The sequence below is a fragment of the Tachyglossus aculeatus genome, chromosome Y4 (assembly GCF_015852505.1).
Source record: "Tachyglossus aculeatus isolate mTacAcu1 chromosome Y4, mTacAcu1.pri, whole genome shotgun sequence".
In the NCBI taxonomy this organism is placed as follows: Eukaryota; Metazoa; Chordata; class Mammalia; order Monotremata; family Tachyglossidae; genus Tachyglossus; species Tachyglossus aculeatus.
The window spans coordinates 7,203,566-7,231,489 of record NC_052096.1 but is presented as its reverse complement, the minus strand read 5'-3'; the positions used below and the strand labels follow the sequence as shown (position 1 = coordinate 7,231,489).

General features: G+C 54.4%; 1 protein-coding gene across 1 annotated transcript; it reads left to right on the top strand.

Annotated features, from left to right (window-relative positions):
• Positions 1-27: 27 nt before the first annotated feature.
• Positions 28-27,924, top strand: ARHGAP30 (Rho GTPase activating protein 30). The gene is made up of 14 exons (XM_038768428.1): positions 28-202; positions 10,251-10,353; positions 13,118-13,262; positions 15,684-15,766; positions 16,012-16,119; positions 16,208-16,335; positions 20,373-20,559; positions 21,677-21,777; positions 21,871-21,948; positions 23,092-23,553; positions 25,319-25,545; positions 25,657-26,625; positions 26,896-27,606; positions 27,790-27,924. The coding sequence occupies exons 1-14, from the start codon at positions 106-108 to the stop codon at positions 27,922-27,924; spliced, it is 3,534 nt and encodes a 1,177-aa protein (XP_038624356.1). The 5' UTR covers positions 28-105.

The following is a 27,924-nucleotide window of genomic DNA, read 5'->3' as shown; positions in this document are numbered from 1 at the left end:
GCCCGGGGACGACGAGGTCCCCGGCCGCCTCCGCCGCCCCATGGGAGACGCGTAGGCCTCGGGACCCGGGGCGGGGGGGGAGACCGGGCGCCCCGGAGCTCCGCCATGAAGTCTCGGCAGAAGGGTAAGAAGAAGGGCGGCTCGAAGGAGCGGGTGTTTGGGTGTGATCTCTTGGAGCACCTGCAGAACTCCGGCCAAGACGGTAAGGCCCATCCGACGGGGCGGGGAAGGCCGCCGGGGTGGAGGTGGGGGAAAGCGGGGGTCCCCTCGGGACAGGGAGGGGGCAGGAGGGACCCCCGCGCCCGGGGCGGGAGTCGGGACGCTAGGCCGGACCGAGGGGCAGGGCCGGGGGTCGGGTCCGGGGCAGGGTCCCGGCGGCCGGGCGACCAGCGGAGATCTGAGGAGCGAAAGCGAGACCGAGAGGCGGTGAACGGGAGAGGAAATGTGACTCAGGGGGCCGGGGCAGCACCCGGACGGTTGTGTAAGCGACGGCAAGGAGGGGGGATGGGGAAGAGGGACCAAACGGACCCAGGCAGGGGGCCGAGGACGCGGGGACGGGGGTGGACGGCCACAGATGGAGAAGGAAGCCCGGGAGGGAGCGGGCCGGGCCCTTCGGAAACCTGGGTAGGACCACCTGCCTCGCCCCTCACCCCCGGCTCCTCCCGAGAGGGCCAGAGGAGTCCAGACATGGCGGTACTTGGAGAGCGCCCTTCCTCCCGGCCCAGAATCCCCCTCGGCTTTCGCCCCCGGACAGCCGTCTGAGCGCCCCGGCTCCGGTGTGACGGACTGAGCGTCTCGGTTCGGGGGTCACGTTGGGCCTGAAGGCCTCACTTCCCCCTCTGGCCCCATCCCTTACCGTCCCCGTCCCCCCGAGAGGTGGGGGCTCGGCCCTCCTCAAGGGCCAGGGGCGCCCCAGTTTCGGGCAACACCCCCCGGCTGGAGCCTCAAGGAGATCTGAACCCCCCACCCCGCCCCCTCTAGACCGGCAGCTCCTTGTGGGCAGGAACCGCGCCCGTTTATTGTCGTACCGGGCTCTGTGCACGGTAAGCGCTCAACAAATACGATTGAATGAGTGTAATCTGAGGGGCAACGGTCCGGTCATCCTGCCAACCCCACTGGGTAGGGATGGTGTCGACCAGCCGTCCTGTCAAATGCTCTGGAACGCTCAGTACAGTCCTCGGCCTGCTTGAAGCGCTCAATAAAGGTCACCGATGCACCGGGAGCCCGGCGCCGCACCCGGCCACGAGAGCTTCCCTAGGAGCAGAGCCCCCCATCCCCTCCGGGGCCTCAAAACACGCCCTCCCCCCCCCCCAATCTGTCATTTCCTCTTTGCCACCCCACCCCGCTGCCTAGTTTCCGCACTGACAGTCGTCTCCTTCCCCTTTCCTCCTCCCGCCCCCGTCCCCCAGAAAGGGGAGGCCTACCCCAGGCCCCTCCCTCGGGGAATCCCCCGGACCCCCGAACCCCAAAACCGAAGACCCTCCGGGAAAGAGGCTCGCACCCGGGCTACGGGGTCAGTGCGGCAAGCACAAACTTTCCCCCGTCGGAGAACGAGGGACCCTCCTCTATCTCTCCCCATCCCTCCTCCGCATCCGCCTTCCGGACGACGGCGTAATGATAATAACCGTGGTATCGGTGGAGCGCTTACTATGAGCCAAGCATTCTGCTAAAAGCTGAGGTAGATGCGGGATCATCAGGCCCTGTCCCCTATTTTGTTCCCGTTTTATTATTATGAAGCGCTTACCGTGTGCCTAGTAATAACAATAATAACGGTATTTGTTAAGCGCTCACTATGTGCCAAGCACCGGCCTAAGCCCTGGGGGAGATACAAGGTGATCAGGTGGTCCCACGTGGGGGCTCACAGTCTCCATCCCCACTAAAGAAGCAGCGTGGCTCGGTGGAAAGAGCCCGGGCTTGGGAGTCAGAGGTCATGGGTTCAAATCCCGGCTCCACCAGTTGTCAGCTGGGTGACCTTGGGCAAGTCACTTCACTTCTCTGGGCCTTAGTTCCCTCATCTGGAAAATGGGGATTAGGACTGTGAGCCCCACATGGGACAATTTGATCACCTTGTAGCCTCCCCAGGGCTTGGAACAGTGCTTTGCACATAGTAAGTGCTTAACAAATATCATTATTATCCACTGGTTAGAACAGTGCTCCAGCGCTTAGAACAGTGCTTTGCACATAGTAAGCGCTTAATAAATGCCATCATCATTATTATTATTATTATTATTTTACAGACGAGGTAATGGAGGCCCAGAGGAAGGAAGTGACTTGCCCAAGGTCACACAGCAGACCTGTGGCAGAGCCGGGAATAGAACGCATGACCCTTTTACTCCCAGGCCTGAGCCCCATCCACTAGGCCACGCTGCTTCTCGCTAACCCACACTGCGGGAGAGCAGGTCATGGGTTCGAATCCCGGCTCCGCCACTTGTCTGCTGTGTGGCCCTGGGCAAGCCACTTAGCTTCTCCGTGCCTCAGTTACCTCACCTGTAAAATGGGGATGAAGACTGTGAGCCCCCTGTGGGACAACCTGATCACCTTGTGTCCCCCCCCAGCACTTAGAACGGTGCTCTGCACATAGTAAGCACTTAACAAATGCCATCATCATTATTATTATTGTTATTATCTTACCCCATTTTCCAGATGAGGAAGCCAAGGCACAGAGAGGCTAAGTGACTTGCCCGAGGTCACACAGCAAGCAAGTGGCAGAGCCAGGATTATGAACCCGGGTCCCCTGAGTTCCGGGTCTGAGTTCTACCCACGTGGTCACGCTGCTCCTCTCGAAGGTTTATATTCACGGCCACCCCAACCTAACCGCTCAATCAAACGGGTATACTGAGCTCCTGGGCCGGTACGATAGCATTACCAGACACTATCCCTGCCCTCAAAGGGTTTGCAGTCCAGCAGGGGAGATAGAAACAAAATAATCTTAAATTTTGGTGGGAAGGAGAAATAGTCTTTTTGGCCAGGGATCATGTCTACCAACTCTGTTCACGATACTACTACTACTACTACTACTACTACTACCACTACTACTACTACTAATATTTGTTAAGCACTTACTATGTGCCAGGCACTGAACGAAGCGCTGGAGTGGATTGGAGCAAATTAGGTTGGAAGCAGTCTCGATCGCCGTTTTACAGATGGGGCAACCGAGGCAGAGAGAAGCGAAGCGACTTGCCCAAGGTCACACAGCAGACAAGCGGCAGAGCCAGGATTAGAACCTATGACCTTCTGATTTCCAGGCCTGGGCTCTATTCATTAGGCTCTGCTGCTTCTCGGTTGCATTATCCTTTCCACAGTGCTTAGTACAGTGCTCTGCCCACGGTAAACACTCAATAAATAATCAATCAACCAATCGATAGTATTCATTGAGCACTAACTATATGCAGAACGCTCTACTAAGTGCTTAGGACAGGAATAATAATAATGATGGCATTTGTTAAGCGCTTACTATGTGCATTCTAAGCGCTGGGGTGATCAGGTTGTCCCACATGGGGCTCACAGTCTTAATCCCCGTTTTACAGATGAGGTCACTGAGGCTCAGAGAAGTTAAGGGACTTGCCCAAGGTCACACAGCAGACATGTGGCAGAGCCGGGATTCGAACCCATGACCTCTGACTCCAAAGCCCGGGCTCTTTCCACCGAGCCATGCTGCTTCTCTACAGTACAACAGAATTCCCAGACGTGTTCCCTGCCTTTTTTTTTAATGGTATTTATTAAGCACTTACTATGTGCCCGGTACTGTACGAAGCGCTGGGGTAGATACAAATTATCCAGGTGGGCTACAGTCCCTGCCCCACATAGGGCTTACCATCTTAATCCCCAGTTTACAGATAAGGTAACTGAGGCACAGAGAAATGAAATGACTCACCCAAGGTCACACAACAGACAAGTAGTACAGTGCTCTGCACACAGTAAGCGCTCAATAAATATGATTGATTGATTGATTGATTGGTGGAGCCAGGATTAGAACCCACGTCCTTCTGACACTCGGGCCTGTGCTGTATCCACTAGACCGTGCTACTTCCCTGCCTATAACGATCTTACAATCTGGGCTGGGGAGAGAGAGACATTAATATGAATAAATCATTTATACTATATAATTTAAATATACATACATAAGTATGAGAGAAGCAGCGTGGCTCAGTGGAAAGAGCCCAGGCATTGGAATCGGAGGTCATGGGTTCAAATTCCAGCTCCACCAATTAATAATAATAATAATAACGGCATTTATTAAGCGCTTACTATGTGCAAAGCACTGTTCTAAGTGCTGGAGGGATACAAGGTGATCAGGTTGCCCCACGGGGGGCTCACAGTCAATCCCCATTTTACAGATGAGGGAACTGAGGCACAGAGAATTGTCAGCTGCGTGACTTTGGGCAAGTCACTTCACTTCTCTGGGCCTCAGTGACCTCATCTGGAAAATGGGGATGAAGACTGTGAGCCCCCCGTGGGACAACCTGATCACCTTGTTACCTCCCCAGCGCTTAGAACAGTGCTTTGCACATAGTAAGCGCTTCATAAATGCCATCATTATTATTATTATCATTATTAAGTGCGGTGGGGTTGGAGATGGGGTGAAGATCAAATGAAATAATGATAATAATAATCGTGGTATAGTTAAGTGCTTACTATGTGCCAGGCACTGTACTAAATGCCTGGGGGGGAAGACAAGCAAATCGGGTTGGATACAGACCCTGTCCCACATGGGGCTCCCCATTTTACAGATGAGGGAACTGAGGTACAGAGATAATAATAATCATGATGGCATTTGTTAAGCGCTTACTATGTGCCAAGCACCGTTCTAAGCACTGGGGAGGATACAAGGTGATCAGGTTGTCCCCTGTGGGGCTCAGAGTCTTCATCTCCATTTTACAGAGGAGGGAACTGAGGCCCAGAGAAGTGAAGTGACTTGCCCAAAGTCACCCAGCTGACAAGTGGAGGAGCCGGGATTCGAACCCATGACCTCTGACTCCCAAGCCCGGGCTCTTCCCACTGAGCCACGCTGCTTCCCAAGTGTTCTCGAGATGTGAAGCGCTTCTCCAGATGTCAAGTGACTTACCCAAGGTCACACAGCAGACAAGTGGCGGGGCCAGGATTAGAACCCACGACCTTCTGACTCCCGGGCCCGGAGTCTCTATCCACTGGGCCTCATTGCTTCACTGTACCGTCACGCATTTATTCAGATTATTCTATTTGTGAACATTTCTACGTCTCTCCCGGTAAAGTGCCATTCATTCATTCAGTCAGTCGTATTTATTGAGCGCTTACTGTGTGCAGAGCACTGGACTAAACGCTTGGGAAGGACAATTCGGCAACATAGAGAGACGGTCACCACCCCACAATGGGCTCACAGTCTAGAAGGGAACCATGCTGCTTCTCACTGATAAATGGATGACGGAGTTAAAAGAGGGATTGGGGGGAATAAGTGTAAGGAGCAGGAGGCGTCCGGGGATTGAATGCTTTCGGGGAATTCAGGAACTTTCTCCAGGAGCCCCTGCCCAGGATATATGTATATATGTATATATGTTTATACATATTTATTACCCTATTTATTTATTTTCCTTCTACATATCTATTCTATTTATTTTATTGTGTTGGTATGTTTGGTTTGGTTCTCTGTCTCCCCCTTTTAGACCGTGAGCCCACTGTTGGGTAGGGACCGTCTCTAGATGTTGTCAATTTGTACTTCCCAAGCGCTTAGTCCAGTGCTCTGCACATAGTAAGCGCTCAATAAATACGATTGATGATGATGACTATACATGTACATATTTATATATGTTTGTACATATTTATTACCCTATTTATTTATTTATTTATTTTCCTTGTACATGTCTATTCTATTTATTTTATTTTGTTAGTATGTTTGGTTTGGTTCTCTGTCTCCCCCTTTTAGACCGTGAGCCCACTGTTGGGTGGGGACTGTCTCTAGATGTTGCCAGTTTGTACTTCCCAAGCGCTTAGTCCAGTGCTCTGCACATAGTAAGCGCTCAATAAATACGATTGATGATGATGATGACTATATATGTATATATTTATATATGTTTGTACATATTTATTACCCTATTTATTTATTTTCCTTGTACATATCTATTCTATTTATTTTATTTTGTTAGTATGTTTGGTTTTGTTCTCTGTCTCCCCCTTTTAGACTGTGAGCCCGCTGTTGGGTAGGGACTGTCTCTATGGGTTGCCAACTTGGACTTCCCAAGCGCTTAGTACAGTGCTCTGCACATAGTAAGCGCTCAATAAATACGATTGATGATGATGATGATGACTATATATGTATATATTTATATATGTTTGTACATATTTATTACCCTATTTATTTATTTATTTATTTTCCTTGTACATCTCTATTCTATTTATTTTATTTTGTTAGTATGTTTGGTTTTGTTCTCCGTTTCCCCCTTTTAGACTGTGAGCCCACTGTTGGGTAGGGACTGTCTCTAGATGTTGCCAGTTTGTACTTCCCAAGCGCTTAGTCCAGTGCTCTGCACATAGTAAGCGCTCAATAAATACGATTGATGATGATGATGACTATATATGTATATATTTATATATGTTTGTACATATTTATTACCCTATTTATTTATTTATTTTCCTTGTACATCTCTATTCTATTTATTTTATTTTGTTAGTATGTTTGGTTTTGTTCTCCGTCTCCCCCTTTTAGACTGTGAGCCCACTGTTGGGTAGGGACTGTCTCTAGATGTTGCCAGTTTGTACTTCCCAAGCGCTTAGTCCAGTGCTCTGAACAGAGTAAGCGCTCAATAAATACGATTGATGATGATGATGATGATCAGGGAGTGGTGGGAATTGGGGGAGTGGGCTAAAGGGTTTCCAGTGAGAAGCAGCGTGGGCTAGTGGGTAGAGCCCAGGGTTGGGAGTCAGAAGGGCCTGGGTTCTAATCCCGGCTCCGCCACTTGTCCACTGGGTGACCCTGGGCAAGTCACTTCACTTGACTGGGAGTCTGCCGTGTAAAGAGCCCTGTATTGAGCGCTCGGAAGAAGACAGTCCAGTTTGTAGACAAGATTCCCGCCCTCAGGGAGCCTGCAGTTTAGCAGGAAAGTCTCATCCCGTCTTACTCTGTGGAGTCGTCTCCGACCCACGGCGGCGCCACGGACGCATCTCTCCCGGAATGCCCCAGCTCCATCGGCAATCATTCCGGGAGTGGATCCACGGAGTTTTTGGGGCGGAAATATGGAACACCAATTCCAGGATCCTAATCTGGGTGAACAGATTCCGACCGACACCTTCCAAACCGAAGCTCCCTTTTTCCTTTGGTTGGACTTGAGCCTGTCAACTTTTGGCATTAGCGAAGATGGTAAGGTCTTTGTCTCTAGACTGGAAGCTCGTCGTGGGCAGGGAATGTGTCTGTTTACTATATTGCCCTCTCCCGAGCGCTTAGTACAGTGCTCTGCATACAGTAAGCGCCCGATAAATATCATTGGATGAGTTAATTAGTGGGACCCCCCCCCAAACACACCTCACCCTGATAGGGCTGGCTTTCACCAACGGTGATCAAGCGTTTAGTACAGTGCTCGGCACACAGTAAGCGCTCAATAAATACGATTGAATGAATTAGGAGTCAGCCCCGCCCACTCCCTCCAGGATTTTGTAAACCCTTATCATGCCCCTCTCAGCCCGTGTCTTTTTGTTGTTATTGTATTTGTTCGGCGCTTACTATGTGCCAGGCACTGTACTAAGCGCTGGGGGAGATACAAGTCATTCAGGTTGGACCCAGTCCCTGTCCCACATAGGGCTCACGGTCTCAATCCCCATTTTCCAGATGAGGGAACTGAGGCTCAGAAAGTGAAGTGACTTGCCCAAGGTCACACAGCAGACAAGTGGCCGAGCCGGGATTAGAACCCATGACCTTCTGGCACCCAGGCCCCCGATCTAACCACTAGACCATGCTGCTTCACTGTACCAACACGTGTGACCTTGGGCAAGTCACTTCACTTCTCCGGGCCTCAGTTCCCTCATCTGGAAAATGGGGATGAAGACTGTGAGCCCCCCGTGGGACAACCCGATCTCCTTGTATCCTCCCCAGTGTTTAGAACAGTGCTTTGCACATAGTAAGCGCTTAACAAATGCCATTATTATTATTATTATTTATTCAGATCATTCTATCTGTGAACATTTTTGGGTCTGTCTCGGTAGAGTGGAAGCTCCTTGCGGGCAGGGAAGGCATCTGGGGCTTTTGTGGCACTTTTCTAAGCGCTTAGTACAGACTCTTTTAGACTGTGAGCCCAATGTTGGGTAGGGACTGTCTCTATATGTTGCCAATTTGTACTTCCCAAGCGCTTAGTACAGTGCTCTGCACATAGATTGAGATTGTATTTAATCGATTTCTATCATGTCTGTCTCCCCCTCTTGACTGGAAACGCCTTGTGGGCATTCATTCATTCATTCAATCGTATTTATTGAACGCTTACTGTGTGCAGAGCACTGTACTAAGCGCTTGGGACGTACAAGTTGGCAACATATAGAGACGGTCCCTACCCAACAGTGGGCTCAGGGACCCTGTCTGCCAACTCTGTTCTATTGTCCTCTCCCAAGCGCTTAGTCCAGTGCTCTGCACGCGGTAAGCGCTCAATAAATACGACTGACTGACAGATTGATTGATAAATGCCACTCCCTCACTTCCCCATCATCCTCTCGCTCCCTCTGCCCGAGATCCTGGGGGGGTAATAATAATGATAATAATGATGGTATTTGTTAAGCACTTACTATGTGCCAAGCACTATTCTAAGCACTGGGATAGATACAAGGTCATCAGGTTGGACACAGGACAGGGACTGTGGGGCTCAAAGTCTCAAATTCCCATTTTCCAGGTAATAATAATGATAATAATGATGGTATTTGTTCAGCGCTTACTATGTGCAAAGCACTGTTCTAAGCGCTGGGGAGGTTACAAGGTGATCAGTTTGTCCCGGGAGGGGGAGGGTGCTCACAGTTTTAATCCCCATTTTCCAGATGATGTCACTGGGGCCCAGAGAATAATAATAATAATAATAATAACAATAATAATGATGATGATGGCATTTGTTAAGCACTTACTATGTGCAAAGCACTGTTCTAAGCGCTGGGGGGGGATACAAGGTGATCAGGTTGTCCCACATGGGGCTCACAGTCTTAATCCCCATTTTCCAGAAGTGGGAACTGAGGCCCGGAGAAGTGAAGTGACTTGCCCGAGGTCACACAGCAGTCTTAATCCCCATTTTCCAGATGAGGGAACTGAGGCCCGGAGAAGTGAAGCGACTTGCCCAAGGTCACACAGCAGACGTGTGGGGGAGCCGGGATTAGAACCCACGACCTCTGAATCCCAAGCCCGGGCTCTTTCCATTGAGCCACTGCTTCTCGTTCATTCATTCATTGTGACCTTGGGCAAGTCACTTAACTTCTCTGTGCCTCAGTTACCTCGTCTGTAAAATGGGGATTAAGACTGTGAGCCCCACGTGGGACAACCTGATCACCTTGCATCCCCCCCCCGTGCTTAGAGCAGTGCTTTGCACATAGTAAGCGCTTAACAAATGCCATCATTATTATTATTATTCACTCAATTGTATTTATTGAGCGCTTACTGTGTGCAGAGCACTGTACTAAGCACTTGGTAAGTACCTTGGTAAGTACGAAGAAGCAGCGTGGCTCAGTGGAAAGAGCCCGGGCTTTGGAGCCAGAGGTCGTGGGTTCGAATCCCAGCTCCGCCACGTGTCTGCTGTGTGACCTTGGGCAAGTCACTTCACTTCTCTGAGCCTCAGTTCCCTCATCTGTAAAATGGGGATTAAGACTGTGAGCCCTCCCCGGTGGGACAACCTGATCACCTTGTAACCTCGCCAGCGCTTAGAACAGTGCTTTGCACATAGTAAGCGCTTAATCAATGCCATTATTATGGAGAAGCAGCGTGGCTCAGTGGAAAGAGCAGGGGCTTTGGAGTCAGAGGTCATGGGTTCGAATCCCGGCTCTGCCAGCTGTGTGACTTTGGGCAAGTCGCTTCACTTCTCTGTGCCTCAGTTCCCTCATCTGTAAAATGGGATTAAGACTGTGAGCCCCACGTGGGACAACCTGATCACCTTGTGTCCCCCAGCGCTTAGAACAGTGCTTTGCACATAGTAAGCGCTTAATAAATGCCATTATTATTATTATTATTATTATTACCTTACACAAGCCCGGGCTCTTGCCACTAGGCCATGCTGCTTTTCGTGTCTCTAACGTCCCCCGGCCCTCGGTGTCCTCTTCAGTGCCCCAGGTGCTGCGGAGCTGTGCCGAGTTCGTGGAGGAGCACGGCGTGGTGGACGGGATCTATCGGCTGTCGGGGGTGTCCTCCAACATCCAGCGGCTTCGGTGAGCTCCTAGACCGTGAGACCCTCGTGGCGGGCCGGGATTGTCTCTCTTCATTGTAGTATTGTACTTCCCCGAGCGCTTAGTCCAGTGCTCTGCACACAGTAAGCGCTCAACAAATCCGATTGAATGAATGAATGAATGAAAAGGGCAGAGGAGTGAGCTGAGGGGGGCAACAGGGTGGCGGGGGCATTCATTCATTCATTCATTCAGTCTCATTTATTGAGTGCTTACTGTGTGCAGAGCACTGGACTAAGCGCTTGGGAAGTACAAGTCGACAACACATAGAGACGGCCCCTACCCGACGACGGGCTCGCAGTCTAGAAGGGGGAGACGGACGACGAAACAAAACACGTGGACGGGTGCCGTGGCTCAGTGGAAAGAGCGCGGACTTTGGAGTCAGAGGTCGTGGGTTCAAATCCCGACTCCGCCGCTTGTCAGCTGGGTGACTTTGGGCAAGTCACTTCACTTCTCTGGGCCTGTTACTTCATCTGGAAAATGGAGATTAAGACTGTGAGCCCCACGTGGGACAACCTGATCGCCTTATATCCCCCCCCCCCCAGCGCTTCGAACAGTGCTTGGCACATAGTAAGCGCTTAACAAATGCCATTATCATCATCATCAAGTCGGCCCAGAGAGCTGGAGTGGGGACACACATGCACACACATACACACTTCCCCGCCCCCCAACCTGTGATCCCACTCCCCTCCACACCAGGCTCCCTGGGTATAAAGGTACACGTACGGATACAGTCTTTTAGACTGTGAGCCCACTGTTGGGTAGGGACTGTCTCTATATGTTGCCAACTTGTACTTCCCAAGCGCTTAGTACAGTGCTCTGCACACAGTAAGCGCTCAATAAATACGATTGATTGATTGATTGATTGATACACACAGACCCACAAACACACCCCAATCTGTGATCTCCCATCTCCTGGTCCTCCTTCTACCTCTCTGGTCTCTCAGTCTCTGTCGCGGGCTCCTCCTCTGCCTCCCACCCCCTAACCGTGGGGGTCCCTCAGTTCTGGGTCCCCTTCTTTTCTCCATCTCCACCCCCTCCCCTGGAGAACTCATAGTCCAGCGCTCTGCACACAGTAAGCGCTCAATAAATACGAATGAATGAATGAATTCGCTCCCACGGCTTCGACCGTCACCTCTACGCGGAAGACACCCAAATCTCCATCCCCAGCCCCGATCTCTCTCCCCCTCTGCAGCCTCGCCTCTCCTCCTGCCTTCGGGACCTCTCTCCTTCGATGTCTTCCCGTCAACTCAAGCTTTACATGTCCCAAACAGGACTCCGGATCTTCCCACCCAAACCCCGTCCTCCCCGTGACTTTCCCATCACTGTAGACGGCACCACCATCCTTCCCGTCTCACAGTCCGATAACTTGGGCATCATCCTTGCCTCCTCTCTCTCATTCAACCCACATATTCAAGCCATCGCTAAATCTTGTCAGTCCTACCTTGACGGCATCGCCGGTACCCAACCCCTTCCTCTCCGTCCAAACCGCTGCCACATTAATGCAAGCACTTCTCCTCTCCCGCCTGGATCCTCCTTGCCGACCTCCCAGCCTCCTGTCTCTCCCCACTCCGGTCCATACCCCACTCTGCTGCCGGGATCGTTTTCCTTCGAAAACGATCAGGCCGCGTCACCCCGCTCCTCAAGAAACTCCCGCGGTTGCCCACCCACCTCCGCCTCAGACAAAAACCCCTCACCGTCGGCTTTAAAACGCTTCATCGCCTCGCCCCCTCCTACCTCGCCTCGCTACTCTCCTCCTCCAACCCAGCCCTCACGCTTCGTTCCTCTGACGCCATCCTTCTCGCCGTCCCTCCATCTCGTCCATCTGGCCGCCGACCTCTCGCCCACACCCGGCCTATTTATTTTATTAGTCTGGTTTTGTTCTCTGTCTCCCCCTTTTAGACTGTGAGCCTGCTGTTGGGTAGGGACTGTCTCTAGATGTTGCCAACTTGTACTTCCCAAGCGCTTAGTCCGGTGCTCTGCACATAGTAAGCGCTCAATAAATACGATTGATGATGATGATGATGATGACTGCTCTCCCTCCTCATATCGGATCATTGTTCTCCCCCACTTCAAAGCCTTTTTGAAGGCCCATCTCCTCCCAGAAGCCTTCCCTAAGCCCCCCTCTCCTCTTCTCCCGCTCCCGTGTGGCCCTGACTTGCTCTCTTCATTCATCCTTCCTCCCAGCCCCACAGCACACAGGTATATATCTCTCTCCATATGTTATTTATTTATGTATATTAATGTCTGTCCCCCCGCCCGGACTGTGAGCTCACTGAGGGCAGGGATTGTGTCCTGTTTGTTGTTCTATCGTCCTCTCCCAAGCGCTCAGTCCAGTGCTCGGCACACGGTAAGCGCTCAATAAATACGATCGATTGAATGATCCTGCTCCCCTCCAGGCGAGATTCCCTGGATATTTAGATATTTAGATTCCCAGTCTTTTAGACTGTGAGCCCACTGTTGGGTAGGGACTGTCTCTATGTGTTGCCAATTTGTACTTCCCAAGCGCGTAGTACAGTGCTCTGCACATAGTAAGCGCTCAATAAATACGATTGATTGATTGATTGATTGGATATACAAGGCACACGTCCACACGCACCGACACCCCGGGATCGGTGACTCCGTTCCCCTCCACGGCGGCAGATCTTCCCCCCAGCTCCCCCGTCCCCCCCCGGCAGGGAGCCGGTCCCAACTCTCTGACCCCCCTGCCCGTCTCCCCTCCGATCCGGGCCCGGCGCCCGCGAACCAGGCAGGAATTTGAGGCGGAGAGGAAGCCGGATCTGGGGAAGGAGGTCTACCTGCAGGACATCCACTGCGTCTCCTCCTTGTGCAAGGCCTATTTTCGGGAGCTGCCCGATCCCCTGCTCACCTACCGGCTCTACGACAAGTTCGCCGTGAGTGGGGCCCGGGGGGGGGGTGGAAGTTGGGGGGAGGCAGAAGGTCGGGAGGGTGGGACACGACGCACCCCAGCTGGAAAGCCGCCAAGGAAAGTCCTGGGAGTCAGGGGACCTGGGTTCTAATCCAGCGCCTCTGCAAGTCACTGAACTCCGCTGGGCCTCAGTCTCCCCATCTGTAAAACGGAGAAGGAATACCTCTTTTCCCTTCCCCTGGGCCGGTGAGTTCCAGGTGAGACAGGGACTGCACCCCACCTGCTTAACTTGCAGCCGCTCCGGTGCTTAGTGCTTGGCACGTGGTAAATGCATAACCATTAAGAGAAGCAGCGTGGCTCAGTGGAAAAGAGCCCGGGCTTTGGAGTCAGAGGTCACGGGTTCGAATCCCGGCTCCGCCAGTGGTCAGCTGTGTGACTTTGGGCAAGTCACTTCCCTTCTCCGAGCCTCAGTTCCCTCATCTGTAAAATGGGGATTAAGACCGTGAGCCCCACGTGGGGCAACTTGATCACCTTGCATCCCCCCCAGCGCTTAGAACAGTGCTCTGCACATAGTAAGCGCTTAATAAATGCCATCATTATTATTATTATAACCAATAGCACAGTTGTTATTATTATCGATTTTATCATTATTAGATACACACATGTATCTAGCTACGTCCTAGAGATGGGAGATGGAAAATGGGGGGACGGCCAGTTATTACTAATCAATCAATCAATCAATCGTATTTATTGAGCGCTTACGGTGTGCAGAGCACTGTACTAAGCGCTTGGGAAGTACAAGTTGGTACTACTATTATTACTATTATTATCATTATTAGATACACACATGGATAATAATAATGATGGCATTTGTTAAGCGCTTACTATGTGCAAGGCACTGCTCTAAGCGCTGGGGAGGTTACAAGGTGATCAGGTTTCTAGCCATCTCAGAGGACACGACTCGTAGTGGGCAGGGAATGTGTCTGTTTATTGTCGTATTGTCCTCTCCCAAGCGCTTAGTACAGTGTTCTGCACACAGTAAGCGCTCAATAAATATGATCCGGTGAATGAGGTGGGCGACGGCCAATTGTCAACACGCCAAGCCCATGAAATTAGAATTGGCGCTCAAAGCAGGCAGCTCGGCCTGGATGTGGGAGGGCCGGGAGTCAGAACCCCCGGGTCCTAGACCCCCACAGCCTGCTGTGTGACTTAGGGCAAGTTGCCAAACCTTTCTGGCCTTAGTTTCCTCATCTGTAAAATGGGACAAAAAAAAAAAATCCCCCATTCTCCCTTCCTCTGAAACTGCGAGCTCCGTGTAGGGCGGGAACTATGTGCCATTTGCTCATCTGGCGTCAATCATATTGATTGAGCTGTGCAGGGTCAGTCAATCGTATTTATTGAGCGCTTACCGTGTGCGGGCACTGTACTGAGCGCTTGGGAGAGTTCAGCGTAACAATATAGCAGACACATTCCCTGCTTACTAAGAACTTGGGGGGGCCCAGTAGAAGTGTTGGTAGACAGGTCCCCCGCCCATGACAGACTGTGAGCCCGTTGTTTGGTAGGAGTTGTCTCTATTGGTTGCCGAATTGTACTTTCCAAGCGTTTAGTCCAGTGCTCCGCACACAGAAAGCGCTCAGTAAATACGACTGACTGAATGAACAGGCTGACAGTCTAGAGGGGGAGACCGATGTTTAAAAAATGAGTAATTAATAGCTGTACGCATAAATTTAGGCGTAAACCCCTCTAGACCGTAAGCTCGTTGTGGGCAGGGAATGCGTCTACCCATTTTGTTCTATTGAACTCTTCCAAGTGCTTACATAGTGCTCTGCACATAGTTAGAGGTGAATAAATAGCCTGGACCGATTGATTGATCCATCGATCGAAGGCCCAGCGATTGGGGCAGTGTTTGGCCCAGAGCAATCTCCCCCCCCCCGACCTTTTAGACTCCCCTTTTAGACTGTGAACCCACTGTTGGGTAGGGACTGTCTCTATATGTTGCCAACTTGTACTTCCCAAGCGCTTACTACAGTGCTCTGCACACAGTAAGCGCTCAATAAATACGATTGATTGATTGATTGATTGATTGATTAGAAGCAGCGTGGCTCAGCGGAAAGAGCCCGGGCTTTGGAGTCAGAGGTCATGGGTTCAAATCCCCGCTCTGCCAATTGTCAGCTGTGTGACTTTGGCCAAGTCACTTCACTTCTCTGGGCCTCAGTGGCCTCATCTGTAAAATGGGGGTTAAGACTGTGAGCCTCCCGTGGGACAACCTGGTCACCTTGTATCCTCTCCAGAGCTTAGAAGAGGGCTTTGCAAGTAGTAAGCGCTCGATAAATGCCGTCATTATTATTATTGTCTTGCGGCGGGCGTCTGTGTGGGTGGCGAGCCGGGCAAGTGGGGCTGGGGTCCGGGCCTCCGCGTGCCTCGACTTCCCCCTTTGGGTCCCCAGGAGGCGGTGGCCGTTCAGATGGAGGCCGAGAGACTGGTGAAGATCGGCGAAGTCCTGCGGGAGCTGCCCGACCCACACTACAGGTCAATCAATCAATCAATCAGTCGTATTTATTGAGCGCTTACTATGTGCAGGGCACTGTGCTAAGCGCTTGGGAAGTACAAGTCGGCAACATATAGAGACGGTCCCTACCCAACGGTGGGCTCACAGTCTAAAACTGGGTCGGCGGGGAGGGGGACGGAAGGAGCGGGCAGGGGGTGGGCGCCGGCTGGGGGTCCGGGGCATCCGTCAGCCCGCCTTCCTCTCATCCCGCTCCCCTCTTCCTCAGGACCCTGGAGTTCCTCATGCGTCACCTGGTCCACATGGCATCGTTCAGCGGCCAGACCAACATGCACGCCCGCAACCTGGCCATCGTTTGGGCCCCCAACCTGCTGCGGTGAGCCCCCCGTCCTCTCCCCCGCCCTCCCCCGCCCTCCCCCGCGTCCGGGGGCGAACCCCGGACTGAGCCCCTTTCGGGCCGCCAGGTCGAAGGACATCGAGGCGTCGGGGTTCAACGGGACGGCGGCCTTCATGGAGGTGCGCGTCCAGTCCATCGTCGTCGAGTTCGTCCTCACGCACGTCCAGCAGCTGTTCGGAGGAGCCCCCCTGCCCAGTGAGTCCGGACGGCCGCCGGGAGCCCCCTTAGACCGGGACTGCACCCGGGGTCGGGGCCGGGGGCCGGGGCCCGCCTGATTCTCTTAATAATAATAATAATAATTTGGGTAGCAGCGTGGCTCAGTGGAAAGAGCGGGGGCTTGGGAGTCCGAGGTCGTGGGTTCAAATTCCGGCTCAGCCACTTGTCACTTCACTTCTCTGGGCCTCGGTTTCCTCATCTGTAAAATGGGGATTAAGACTGTGAGCCCCCCGTGGGACAACCTGAGGACCTTGTAACCCCCCCAGCGCTTAGAATACTGCTTTGCACATAGTAAGCGCTTAACAAATACCACCATTATTATGTGCAAAGCACTGTTCTAAGCACCGGGGAGGATACAAAGTGATCAGGTTGTCTCATGTGGGGTTCACAGTCTTAATCCCCATTTCACAGGTGAGGTAACTGAGGCAAAGAGAAGTGACTTGTCCAAAGTCACACAGCTGAAAAGCGGCAGAGCGGGGATTTGAACCCACGACCTCTCACTCCCAAGCCCGGGTTCTTTCCACTGAGCCACGCTGCTTCTCTAATCGGCCCCAGTGCTTGGCACAGGGCATATCCTAGTGGCTAGAGAAGCAGCGTGGCTCAGTGGAAAGAGCCCGGGCTTGGGAGTCAGAGGCCATGGGTTCGAATCCCGGCTCTGCCACGTGTCTGCTGTGTGATCTTGGACAAGCCACTTCACTTCTCTGAGCCTCAGTGACCTCATCTGTAAAATGGGCATTAAGATTGTGAGCCCCCTGTGGGACAACCTGATCACCTTGTATCCCCCCCAGCGCTTAGAACACTGCTTTGCACATAGTAAGCCCTTAACAAATTCCATTATTATTATTATTATTAGAGTGCAGGCCTCAGAGTCAGAAGGTCATGGGTTCTAATCCCGGCTCTGCCGCGTGTCTGCTGGGTGACCTTGGGCAAGTCACTTCACTTCTCTGAGCCTCAGTGACTTCATCGGTAAAATGGGGATTAAGATTGTGAGCCCCATGTGGGACAACCTGATCACCTTGTATCCCCTCCAGAGCTTAGAACAGTGCTTTGCACATAGTACGCGCTTAACAAATGCCATTATTATTATTATTATTATTATTACTACTATTAGAATGCAGGCCTCAGAGTCAGAAGGTCATGGGTTCTAATCCCGGCTCTGCCGCGTGTCTGCTGGGTGACCTTGGGCAAGTCACTTCACTTCCCTGAGCCTCAGTGACCTCATCTGTAAAATGGGGATTAAGATTGTGAGCTCCATGTGGGACAACCTGATCACCTTGTATCCCCCCCCCAGCGCTTAGAACAGTGCTTTGCACATAGTAAGCGCTTAACAAATGCCATTATTATTATTATTATTACTATTAGAGTGCAGGCCTCAGAGTCAGAAGGTCATGGGTTCTCATCCCGGCTCCGCCGCATGTCTGCTGGGTGACCTTGGGCAAGTCACTTAACTTCTCTGGGCCTCAGTTCCCTCATCTGGAAAGTGGGGATGAAGACTGGGAGGCCCATGTGGGACAGGGGCCGTGTCCAACCCGATTTGCTTGTCTTCCCCCCTCAGCATTTAGTCTGATGCCTGGCACATAATAAACGCTTAACCTGATTACCTTCTATCTCCCCCAGCGCTTAGAACGGTGCTTGGCACATAGTAAGTGCTTAACAAATACCATCATTATTAGTAGTAATAGTAACAAATACCACTATTATTATTATTATTAGAGGATGCGCTCAACACGTCCTCTAATACCTCTGTTCCCTCATCTGTAAAATGGGGGTGAAGACTGTGAGCCCCCCGTGGGCCAACCTGATCACCTTGTAACCTCCCCAGCGCTTAGAACAGTGCTTGGCACATAGTAAGCGCTTAACAAATACCATCAATATTATTATTATTATCTTGCAATTATTTTATGATATTTATCGAATATCACGGGGTCTCCCTCCTACTTCAGCTGGGAGCCCCGTGTGGGACAGGGACCGTGTCCAACCCGATTAATCTGGAACAGTGTTTGACCCAAAGTAAGCGCTCAACAAAATTACGGACGAAAAAATGGAAAAACTGAGCGCTTCCTCCGGGCGAGAAGCTTAGGGGAGGACACCAGAGTTAGCAGACATGATCCCTGCCCACAGGGAGTTCACAATCTAGCAGGAGGATGCTGTAATAGACAGCGGGTAGAGGAAGCAACAGAGTATACAGATCTGGACCTAAGTGCTGGGGAGTAAAGTGAGGACTCAAATTCATCCATTAGAGAAGCAGCGTGGCTCAGTGGAAAGAACCCGGGCTTTGGAGTCAGAGGTCATGGGTTCGAATCCCGGCTCCGCCACATGTCTGCTGTGTGACCCTGGGCAAGTCACTTAACTTCTCTGAGCCTCAGTTACCTGATCTGTAAAATGAGGATTAAGACTGTGAGTCCCACGTGGGACAACTTCATCATCATCATCACCATCAATCGTATTTATTGAGCGCTTACTGTGTGCAGAGCACTGTACTAAGCGCTTGGGAAGTACAAATTGGCAACACATAGAGACAGTGCCTACCCAACAGTGGGCTCACAGTCTAAAAGGGGGAGACAGAGAACAAAACCAAACATACCAACAAAATAAAATAAATAGGATAGATATGTACAAGTAAAATAAATAAATAAATAGAGTAATAAATATGTACAACCATATATACATATATACAGGTGCTGTGGGGAATATTGTATCCCCCCAGCGCTTAGAACAGTGCTTTGCACATAGTAAGCGCTTAACAAATGCCATCATTATTATTATCCAGTTGTGTTTATTGAGCTTTATTGAGCTTTATTGTGTTTATTGAGCGGTTACTGGGTGCAGAGCATGGTACCAAACCCTTGGGAGAGTATAATACAACAATAAACAGACATATTCCCTGCCCACAATGAGCAAACGGTCGAGAGAGGTGCAATGGGGGTGGAAGAAGGTGAGAGGTGAGTCAGGGAAGGCTTTCCGGAGGAGGTGTGAATTTAGTCGATATTTAGGGCTCCTGTCTCCCAGTCCTGAGCTCTTTCCTTTGGGTTACATCACATGGTGTAGTGGATAGGTCACGGGTTCTAATCCCGGCTCTGCCACTTGCCAGCTGTGTGCCTTTGGGTCAGTCACTTCACTTCTCTGGGCCTCAGCTACCTCATCTGGAAAATGGGGGTGAAGACTGTGAGCCCCACGGGGGACAACCTGATCACCCTGTATCCTCCCCAGTGCTTAGAACAATACTTTGCACATAGTAGGCGCTTAACAAATACCATCATTATTATTATTATTATTCTCCGTGCCTCAGTTCCCTAAACTGTAAAATGGGGATTGAGACGGTGAGCCCTATGTGGGACAGGGACTGTGTCCAACCCGATTTGCTTGTATCCACCCCAGCGCTTAGTACAGTCCTTGGCCCATAGTAAGCGCTTAACAGATCATCATCATCATCAATCGTATTTATTGAGCGCTTACTGTGTGCAGAGCACCGGACTAAGCGCTTGGGAAGTCCAAGTTGGCAACATATAGAGACAGTCCCTACCCAGCGGTGGGCTCACAGTCTAAAAGGGGGAGACAGAGAACAAAACCAAACCTACTAACAAAATAAAATAAATAGAATAGATATGTACAAGTAAAATAAATAGAGTAATAAATACGTACAAACATATATACATATATACAGGTGCTGTGGGGAAGGGAAGGAGGTAAGATGGTACAAGGGATGGTACAAGTGTTTTAATAAGGTGTGAAGGGATGGGGTCGGATGCAGAAGCGAAAGGGGTGGCTTTCTAGAGAAGGCAGGAGATCTTAGAAGACGCCCCACCGGCCCCCTAAGGGACTGTCATCATCATCATCGTCAATCGTATTTATTGAGCGCTTACTATGTGCAGAGCACTGCACTAAGCGCTTGGGAAGTACAAATTGGGGACCCTGGCTTCCTTCTGGAGGCGGGAGGAAGGGAAGGGGTCATCCTGAGGTCCATCCCAGGCCTGAGGAGACCCCGACGCGTCCCCGCTTCCCTCCCCCCATCCCAGTTGGAGAAGCAGAGGGCGGGCGGCGGTCCCTGCTGCTGGGGATCGGGAGACCCCCCATCGGGCCGGGGGTCTTGGAGGAGGTCAGCAGCCGGAGCCCCACCTGCCACCTGCCCAGCATCCTGCAGGCCGGAGACGGGCCCCCCCAGATGCGGCCGTACCACACCATCATAGAGATCGGGGACCACAAGTAACGCCCTCCCCGCACCCGCGTCCCTCTTCCCTCCCTGCCCCTCAAACCCCCCTCTGCCCAGGGTCTCTGCCCTTCCTACCCCCTTCCCCCCTGGGCCCAGACCCCTGACCCCCATCCTCTCCCCCACGCAAAGAGAAGCAGCACGGCCTGGCGGCTACAGCCTGGGCCTCGGAGTCAGAAGGTCCTGGGTTCTAATTCCGGCTGGGTGACCTTGGGCAACTTACTTCCCTTCTCTGGGCCTCAGAGTCAGAAGGTCCTGGGTTCTAATTCCGGCTGGGTGACCTTGGGCAACTTACTTCACTTCTCTGGGCTTCAAAGTCAGAAGGTCCTGGGTTCTAATTCCTGCTGGGTGACCTTGGGCAACTTACTTCACTTCTCTGGGCCTCAGAGTCAGAAGGTCCTGGGTTCTAATTCCGGCTGGGTGACCTCGGGCAACTTACTTCCCTTCTCTGGGCCTCAGAGGGAAAATGGGGATGGGGACTGTGAGCCCTCCACGGGACGGGGACCGTGTTCAGCACGATTTGCTTGTACCCACCCCAGCGCTTAGAACAGTGTCTGGCACATAGGAAGCGCTTAACAATTATCATAATCAATGAAGCAGCATGGCTCAGTGGAAAGAGCCCAGGCTTTGGAGCCAGAGGTCATGGGTTCGAATCCCAGCTCCGCCACGTCTGCTGGGTGACCTTGGGCAAGTCGCTTCACTTCTCTGGGCCACAGTTCCCTCATCTGTAAAATGGGGGTGAAGACTGGGAGCCCCACGGGAGACAGCCCGATGACCTTGTGTGTACCCCAGCGCTTAGAACAGTGCTTGGCACATAGTAAGCGCTTAACAAATACCAACATTATTATTAGAGAAGCAGCGCGGCTCGGTGGATAGAGCCCGGGCTTTGGAGTCAGAGGCCGTGGGTTCAAATCCCGGCTCCGCCAATTGTCAGCTGGGGGACTTTGGGCAAGTCACTTCACTTCTCTGGGCCTCAGTTATCTGTAAAATGGGGATGAAGACCGTGAGCCCCACGTGGGACAACCTGATCACACTGTGACCTCCCCAGCGCTTAGAACAGTGCTTTGCACATAGTAAGCGCTTAATAAATGCCATTATTATTATTATTATTAGGAGAAAGGGCTCACTGAAGGTCAGGAAGTGGAGATCCATCTTCAATCTGGGCCGGTCCGGGCATGAGACCAAAAGGAAAACCCACCGTGGGGGTAAGGATGGCGGAGGGGGGTGGGTCTGGCGGGGGGCGCTGGGGGGAGAGAGGAAGGATGGGGACCCCCTCCTCTGCCCCCCAAAAGCTTCCCGCTCCCCAGGGGAGAAGCTGGACAAGGGGAGCCTGCGGCCAGCGAAGAGCATGGACTCCCTCAGCGCCGCCTGTGGCGTCTGTGACGGTAAGGGGGGCTGCCGGGGCTGGGTGTGGAGGGAGTTTGGGGGTGTCCTTCATTCGTTTATTCATTCAATCCCGCTTACAAAGCGCTCACGGTGTGCAGAGCACTGTGCTAAGTGCTTGGGAGGGCCCAACAGAACAATAGCGACGCAGCATGGCTTACTTGAAAGAGCCCGGGCTTGGGAATCAGAGGTCATTCATTCATTCATTCAATCACATTTACTGAGCACTTACCATGTGCAGAGCGCTGGACTAAGCACTTGGGAAGTACCGGCTCCGTCACTTCTCCGCTGCGTGACCTTGGGCAAGCCGCTTAACTTCTCGCCGCCTCAGTGACCTCATCTGTAAAATGGGGAGGAAGACTGCGAGCCCCACGCGGGACAACCCGCGGGGTTTAGCGGAAAGAGTCCGGGCTTGCAGAGTCAGCCACTGTGTGACTTTGGGCGAGTCAGTTAACTTCTCTGTGCCTCAGTTGCCTCATCTGCAAAACGGAGATAAAGACTGTGGGCCCCCACGTGGGACAACCTGATCACCTTGTGTCTACCCCAGTGCTTAGAACAGTGCTTGCCACCTAGTAAGCGCTTAACAAATACCATCATTATTATTATTACTGTATCTACCTCGGCGCTTAGAACAGGGCTTGGCATGTGGTAAGCGCTTAACAAACACCATCACTATTATAATTATTACAATCGGCCGACACATTCCCTGCCCTCCAGGAGCTGACCGTCTAAAGGGGGAGACGGACGGGAGTAATAATAATAATAATAATGATGGTATTTGTGAAGCGCTTACTCTGTGCCAAGCGCCGTTCTAAGCGCCGGGATAGATACGAGGTAATCGGGTTGTCCCACGTGGGGCTCACAGTCTTCATCCCCATTCTATAGATGAGGGAACTGAGGCCCAGAGAAGTGAAGCGGCTTGCCCGAGGTCGCACAGCCGACAAGTGGCGGGGCCGTAGGTGGTGTGGGGCTGGGATGAAGAAAGGGAGCGAGTCAGGGTGACGCAGAAAGGAGGGGGAGAAGAGGGTGCAGTCTAGGAAGGCTTCTTGGAAGAGGCGGGCCTTCACTAAGGCTTCGAAGGTGGGGAGGGAAGGGAGTCCTGCCGTCGCTGTCGCCTAATGTCCCTCGTCCCCTTCCCCCGGCAGAGTCCGAGGAGCCCCCCAGATCCGACGGCCCCCGCCCCAGCCTGCTGGGCCTCGACGGCCCGGAGGACGTCTCGGCGGCGGCGGCGGCGGCGGCTTCGGGGTTCCCAGAGGCGGGGGGCGAGACGAGCTCGGCCCCGGGGACCCCCCGGGCGGGCCGGGCCGGGGTCCGGAGTCCCAGCTCGCGGGCGGAGCGCTGCGCGGGGGTCCACATCTCGGACCCCTACAACGTCAACCTGCCGTTGCACATCACGTCCATGCTGAGCGGGCCGCCCACCATCGTGTCCAACGTCAGCCTGGCCCGCCTCACCCGCGGCCTCGAGTGTCCCGCCCTCCTGCCCCGACCCGCCAACGCCGCCAACGTCGCCAACGCCGACGAGGCCGAAAACGCCGCCAACGTCGCCAACGCCGACGAGGCCGAAAACGCCGCCAGCGCCGACAAGGCCGAAAACGCCGCCAACGCGGGTGAGTCCGCCTCGCCCCCGGGACCCCGTGATCGTGCGGATATCTGTAAAATGGGATGAAATATTTGTTCTCCCTCCTACTTACACTACAATTCCACCAAGAGAGCACGTCTATGTCCAACCTGATTATCTTTTATCTAACAGCGCTTACTACAGCACCAACTAAGCGCTTACCACGAATACCACTATTAATATTAAGCCGTCGGGGGGTTTTCCGGTGGGCGAAAAGTCCAGATTGAGCAGACCCTTCACTCACCCACTCCGATCCGCCCGCTGACAGCCCCTGTAACGGAGATGCCCAGCTTGGCACGGTGAGTGCCCGTTTAGCGCTTAGTACAGTGCTCCGTACACAGTAAGCGCTCAGTCAATGGATCGATCGATTGACTGAGGGGGGTCAGATGGACCTGAGCTGAAGAGCTGGTCATCCGGGCCGGTCAGGCGGTAATAATAATGATGGAGTTTGTTAAGCACGTAATAATAATAATAATGGAATTTGTTAAGCGCTTACTATGTGCCGAGCACTGTTCCAAGCGCTGGGGGGGATACAAGGTGATCAGGTTGTCCCACGTGGGGCTCCCAGTCTTCATCCCCATTTTACGGGTGAGGTCACTGAGGCCCAGAGAAGTGAAGTGACCTGCCCAAAGTCACCCAGCTGACAAGTGGCGGAGCCGGGATTAGAACCCACGACCTCTGACTCCCAAGCCCGGGCTCTTTCCACTGAGCCAGGCTGCTTCTCGTAAGCACTATGTGCCAGGCACTGTACTAATGATGATAATAATAATGGCATTTGTTAAGCGCTTACTATGTGCCAAGCACTGTTCTAAGCACTGCGGGGGGGGATAACAAGGTGATCAGATTGTCCCACGGGGGGGCTCCCAGTCTTCATCCCCACTTTACAGATGAGGGAACTGAGGCCCAGAGAAGTGAAGTGACTTACCCAAGGTCACCCAGCTGACAAGTGGCGGAGCCGGGATTAGAACCCATGACCTCTGACTCCCAAGCTCGGGCTCTTTCCAATGAGCCAGGCTGCTTCTTGTAAGCACTATATGCCAGGCACTGTACTAATGATAATAATAATAATGGCATTTGTTAAGTGCTTACTATGTGCCAAGCACTGTTCTAAGCGCTGGGGGGGGATAACAAGGTGATCAGATTGTCCCACGGGGGGCTCCCAGTCTTCATCCCCACTTTACAGATGAGGGAACTGAGGCCCAGAGAAGTGAAGTGACTTACCCAAGGTCACCCAGCTGACAAGTGGCGGAGCCGGGATTAGAACCCATGACCTCTGACTCCCAAGCCCGGGCTCTTTCCACTGAGCCAGGCTGCTTCTCGTAAGCACTATGTGCCAGGCACTGTACTAAGCGCTGGGGGGGGTTACAAGCAAATCAGGCTGGACAGTCGGACTTAAATAGCTGTTCCTCCTCGCCCCGTGCCACGACGATGATGATGATGATGGCATTTATTAAGCGCTTACTATGTGCAAAGCACTGTTCTAAGCACTGGGGAGGTTACAAGGTGATCAGGTTGATCTCCCGGGGGGCTCCCAGTCTTCATCCCCATTTTCCAGATGAGGGAACTGAGGCCCAGAGAAGTGAAGTGACTCGCCCAGAGTCACACAGGCTGGCAATTGGTGGAGCCGGGATTTGAACCCAGGACCTCTGACTCCAAAGCCCGGGCTCTTTCCACTGAGCCTGAGGGCCGACGGGCCAGGGGTGGGTGCAGGGATCCCCAAATGACCCGTCCATCCCTTCCGTCCCCTCCCGCAGACGAGAAGGCAGAAGCGTCCCCGGCCCCGGCCGAGGCGGCCGGCCCAGAGCTGGCTCGACTGTCCCAGGAAGTGCAGGATTCCTTCTCCTTCCTGGAAGACCTGAACGGCTCCGAGAAGGACTGGGGCGGTGGAGAGGGGCAGGGGGTCTGCCCGAGGCCCCTCTCCCTGGTGGACGATGACCCCGTCTACCTGGGCGACCCCTTCTACACGGGCGCCGGGCTGCAGGTGAGCGGGAGGGCGGGGGCGGGCGGCCCAGGGGGAAGGGACGGAGCTGGCGGACCGGGAGCGCCCAGGGTGACCGGCGTCTCCTCCGTCGGCCCTCGTCCGTCTCCCCAGGCAGAGGAGTTCTCCGTGGAGCCGCCCCTGGACGAGCTGTCCCTGGATGAGGCGCCGTTCGTCCTGGCCCCCGCCTGCTGCTCCCTGGACGGCAGGGCCCCCACGCCGGAGGAGAGCGGGGACGACGTCTTCTTGAGCGCCTACGACGACCTGAGTCCCCTGCTGGGGCCCGGGGCTCCTGGCGACGAGGCCCGCTGGGCCCCGAATGAGGCGTGGGGACGGGGAGAGGCCCAGGAGGATGCAGGTGCGGGAGGACGACGGGCCAGAGGAGACGAGAGGACCGGAGAGGCTGCCGGGGCCGAGGGAGAGGAGCCTGGGGGAGATGGAGAGGCCCGGGTGGAGGCCGGAGACCCGGGGGCGGCCCAGACCCGGGCCCAGGCAGACCCTGAGGTCAGAGGGGAGGAGGTGAATGTGGAGGCTCTGGGACTCCAGGAAGGGGATGGGCCTCGGGACGGTCCAGAGGTCCAGGAAGAGGCTGAGGGAGGTTGGGAGATTCTGGAAGAGGCTGAGGGAGGTTGGGAGGTCCGGGAGGAGGCCAGGACGGGTCAGGAGGTCCCAGGAGAGGCAGCGGGTGGTCGGAAGGTCCAGGGAGAGGCCGAGGGGGAAGGTTGGGTGGTTCCGGAAGAGGCAGGGGAAAGTCAGGAGGTCCAGAAAGAGACTGGGAGAGGTCAGGAGGTCCAGGAAGAAGATGGGGGAGGTCGGGAGGTCCAGGGAGAGGCTAGGAGAGGTCAGAAAGGCCAGGAAGAGGTCAGGGGAGGTCAGGAGGTCCAGGAAGAGGCTGGGGGAGGTCAGGAGGTCCAGGAAGAGGCTACGGGAGGTCAGCAGTTCCAGGGAGGGGTCGGAGAAGGTCAGGAGGCCCCAGAAGAAGCCAGAGGGAGTCAGGAGGTCCAAGCGGAGGCTGGAAAGGAGATGGAACCGGAGCGGATCCAGGCTTCGGACCCAGGGGACCCTGAGGCCAGAGGGGAGGAGGTGAATGGAGAGGATGGGGGAATCAGAGAGGAGGAAGGAGCTGGGGGAGGCCAGGAGGTCCAGGGAGAGGCCAGCGGCGATGTGGGTCTCCAGGAGGCCCGGACACTGGAAGGCCCAGAGGTCGAGGGGAGCCGGGAAGTCGGAGGGCGGCGGCCAGCGGCCGAGGCCGGAAGGGAGGAGGAGGCCCAGGAGAGCCGAGAGGAGGCGGGAGGGGAAAGGGAAAGCGGGGACGGGGAAGACAGGAGGGAGCGGGGGAGCCCCGAGGGACAGGCTGAAGGGGACGGAGAGGCCACGCGGGCCCGGGAGGCCGAGGGAGGCCGGGAGGCCGGTGAAAACGGCCCCCTGGCCCCGGGAGCCGAGCCCCTGGCGGCCTCTGGCTCCGAGCCGGCGGGTCCGGGCTACCAGAGGCCCGCGCCATCGGAGCGCTGGCCACCGTGCCCCTCTCCCCCGCCCCCCAGCCCCACGGGCAGCGTGGGCATGCGGCTGGCCTCCACCCTGGTCAGGGTGCAGCAGGTCCGCTCCGTGCCCGTGATCCCCCCGAAGCCGCAGTTCGCCAAGGTGCCCTGCGCCCTGACCAGCAAAATCCACGTGGCCCCCGCGACCCCCTGCCCGCGGCCTGGCCGGCTGGACGGCTCGCCCGCGGAGGGGGCCTCGGCCGCCCGGGCCCAGAGGGCCTCCTGGAGGAACGGGGGCAGCCTGTCCTTCGACGCGGCCGTGGCCCTGGCCCGGGAGCGGCAGCGGACGCAGGCCCCCGCGGCCGTCCGGCGCACCCAGACCTGCGGCCCCCCGCCCCCGCCGTGCGGCCCCGTTCCGCCCTGCGCCCCCCGGCCTCTCAGCTGCGTGGGCTGCCCCCTGACCCGGGACCCCCCGCTCGGGGGCTCAGAGAGGGCTGACCCCCGCAGCCGGCTCAGCCTGCCCCCGCCGGCCTCCCGCCCGCCGGAGACCCCCGGCCCTCGCCAACGCAGCTCCTACGCTTTCGAGGTGCGGGCAGCGGGCCTGGGGGAGGAGGAGGAGGACGGGACGGGCCTCTGAGTGCCCGTTCGAGGAGGGGGGAGATGGCCCGGTGGGAGGGGAGAGGCTGATCTGCACCCCCTGGGCCGGGCCAGGGCTGCAGGGACTCCCCACTCCCGCCCCACCTCCGGAACCCTTGTTTCTGAAAAACAGAGACCATCCTGCGAGAGGAGGGACGGGCGAGACTTCGGGGACCCCGGCTCTTGCTCCCCGGTCCGAGATGATTCCCGCCTTGGCGGGGCCGGGGTGGATTCAGGCGGGACTGAGCCCTTGCGCAAAGGCTTCTAG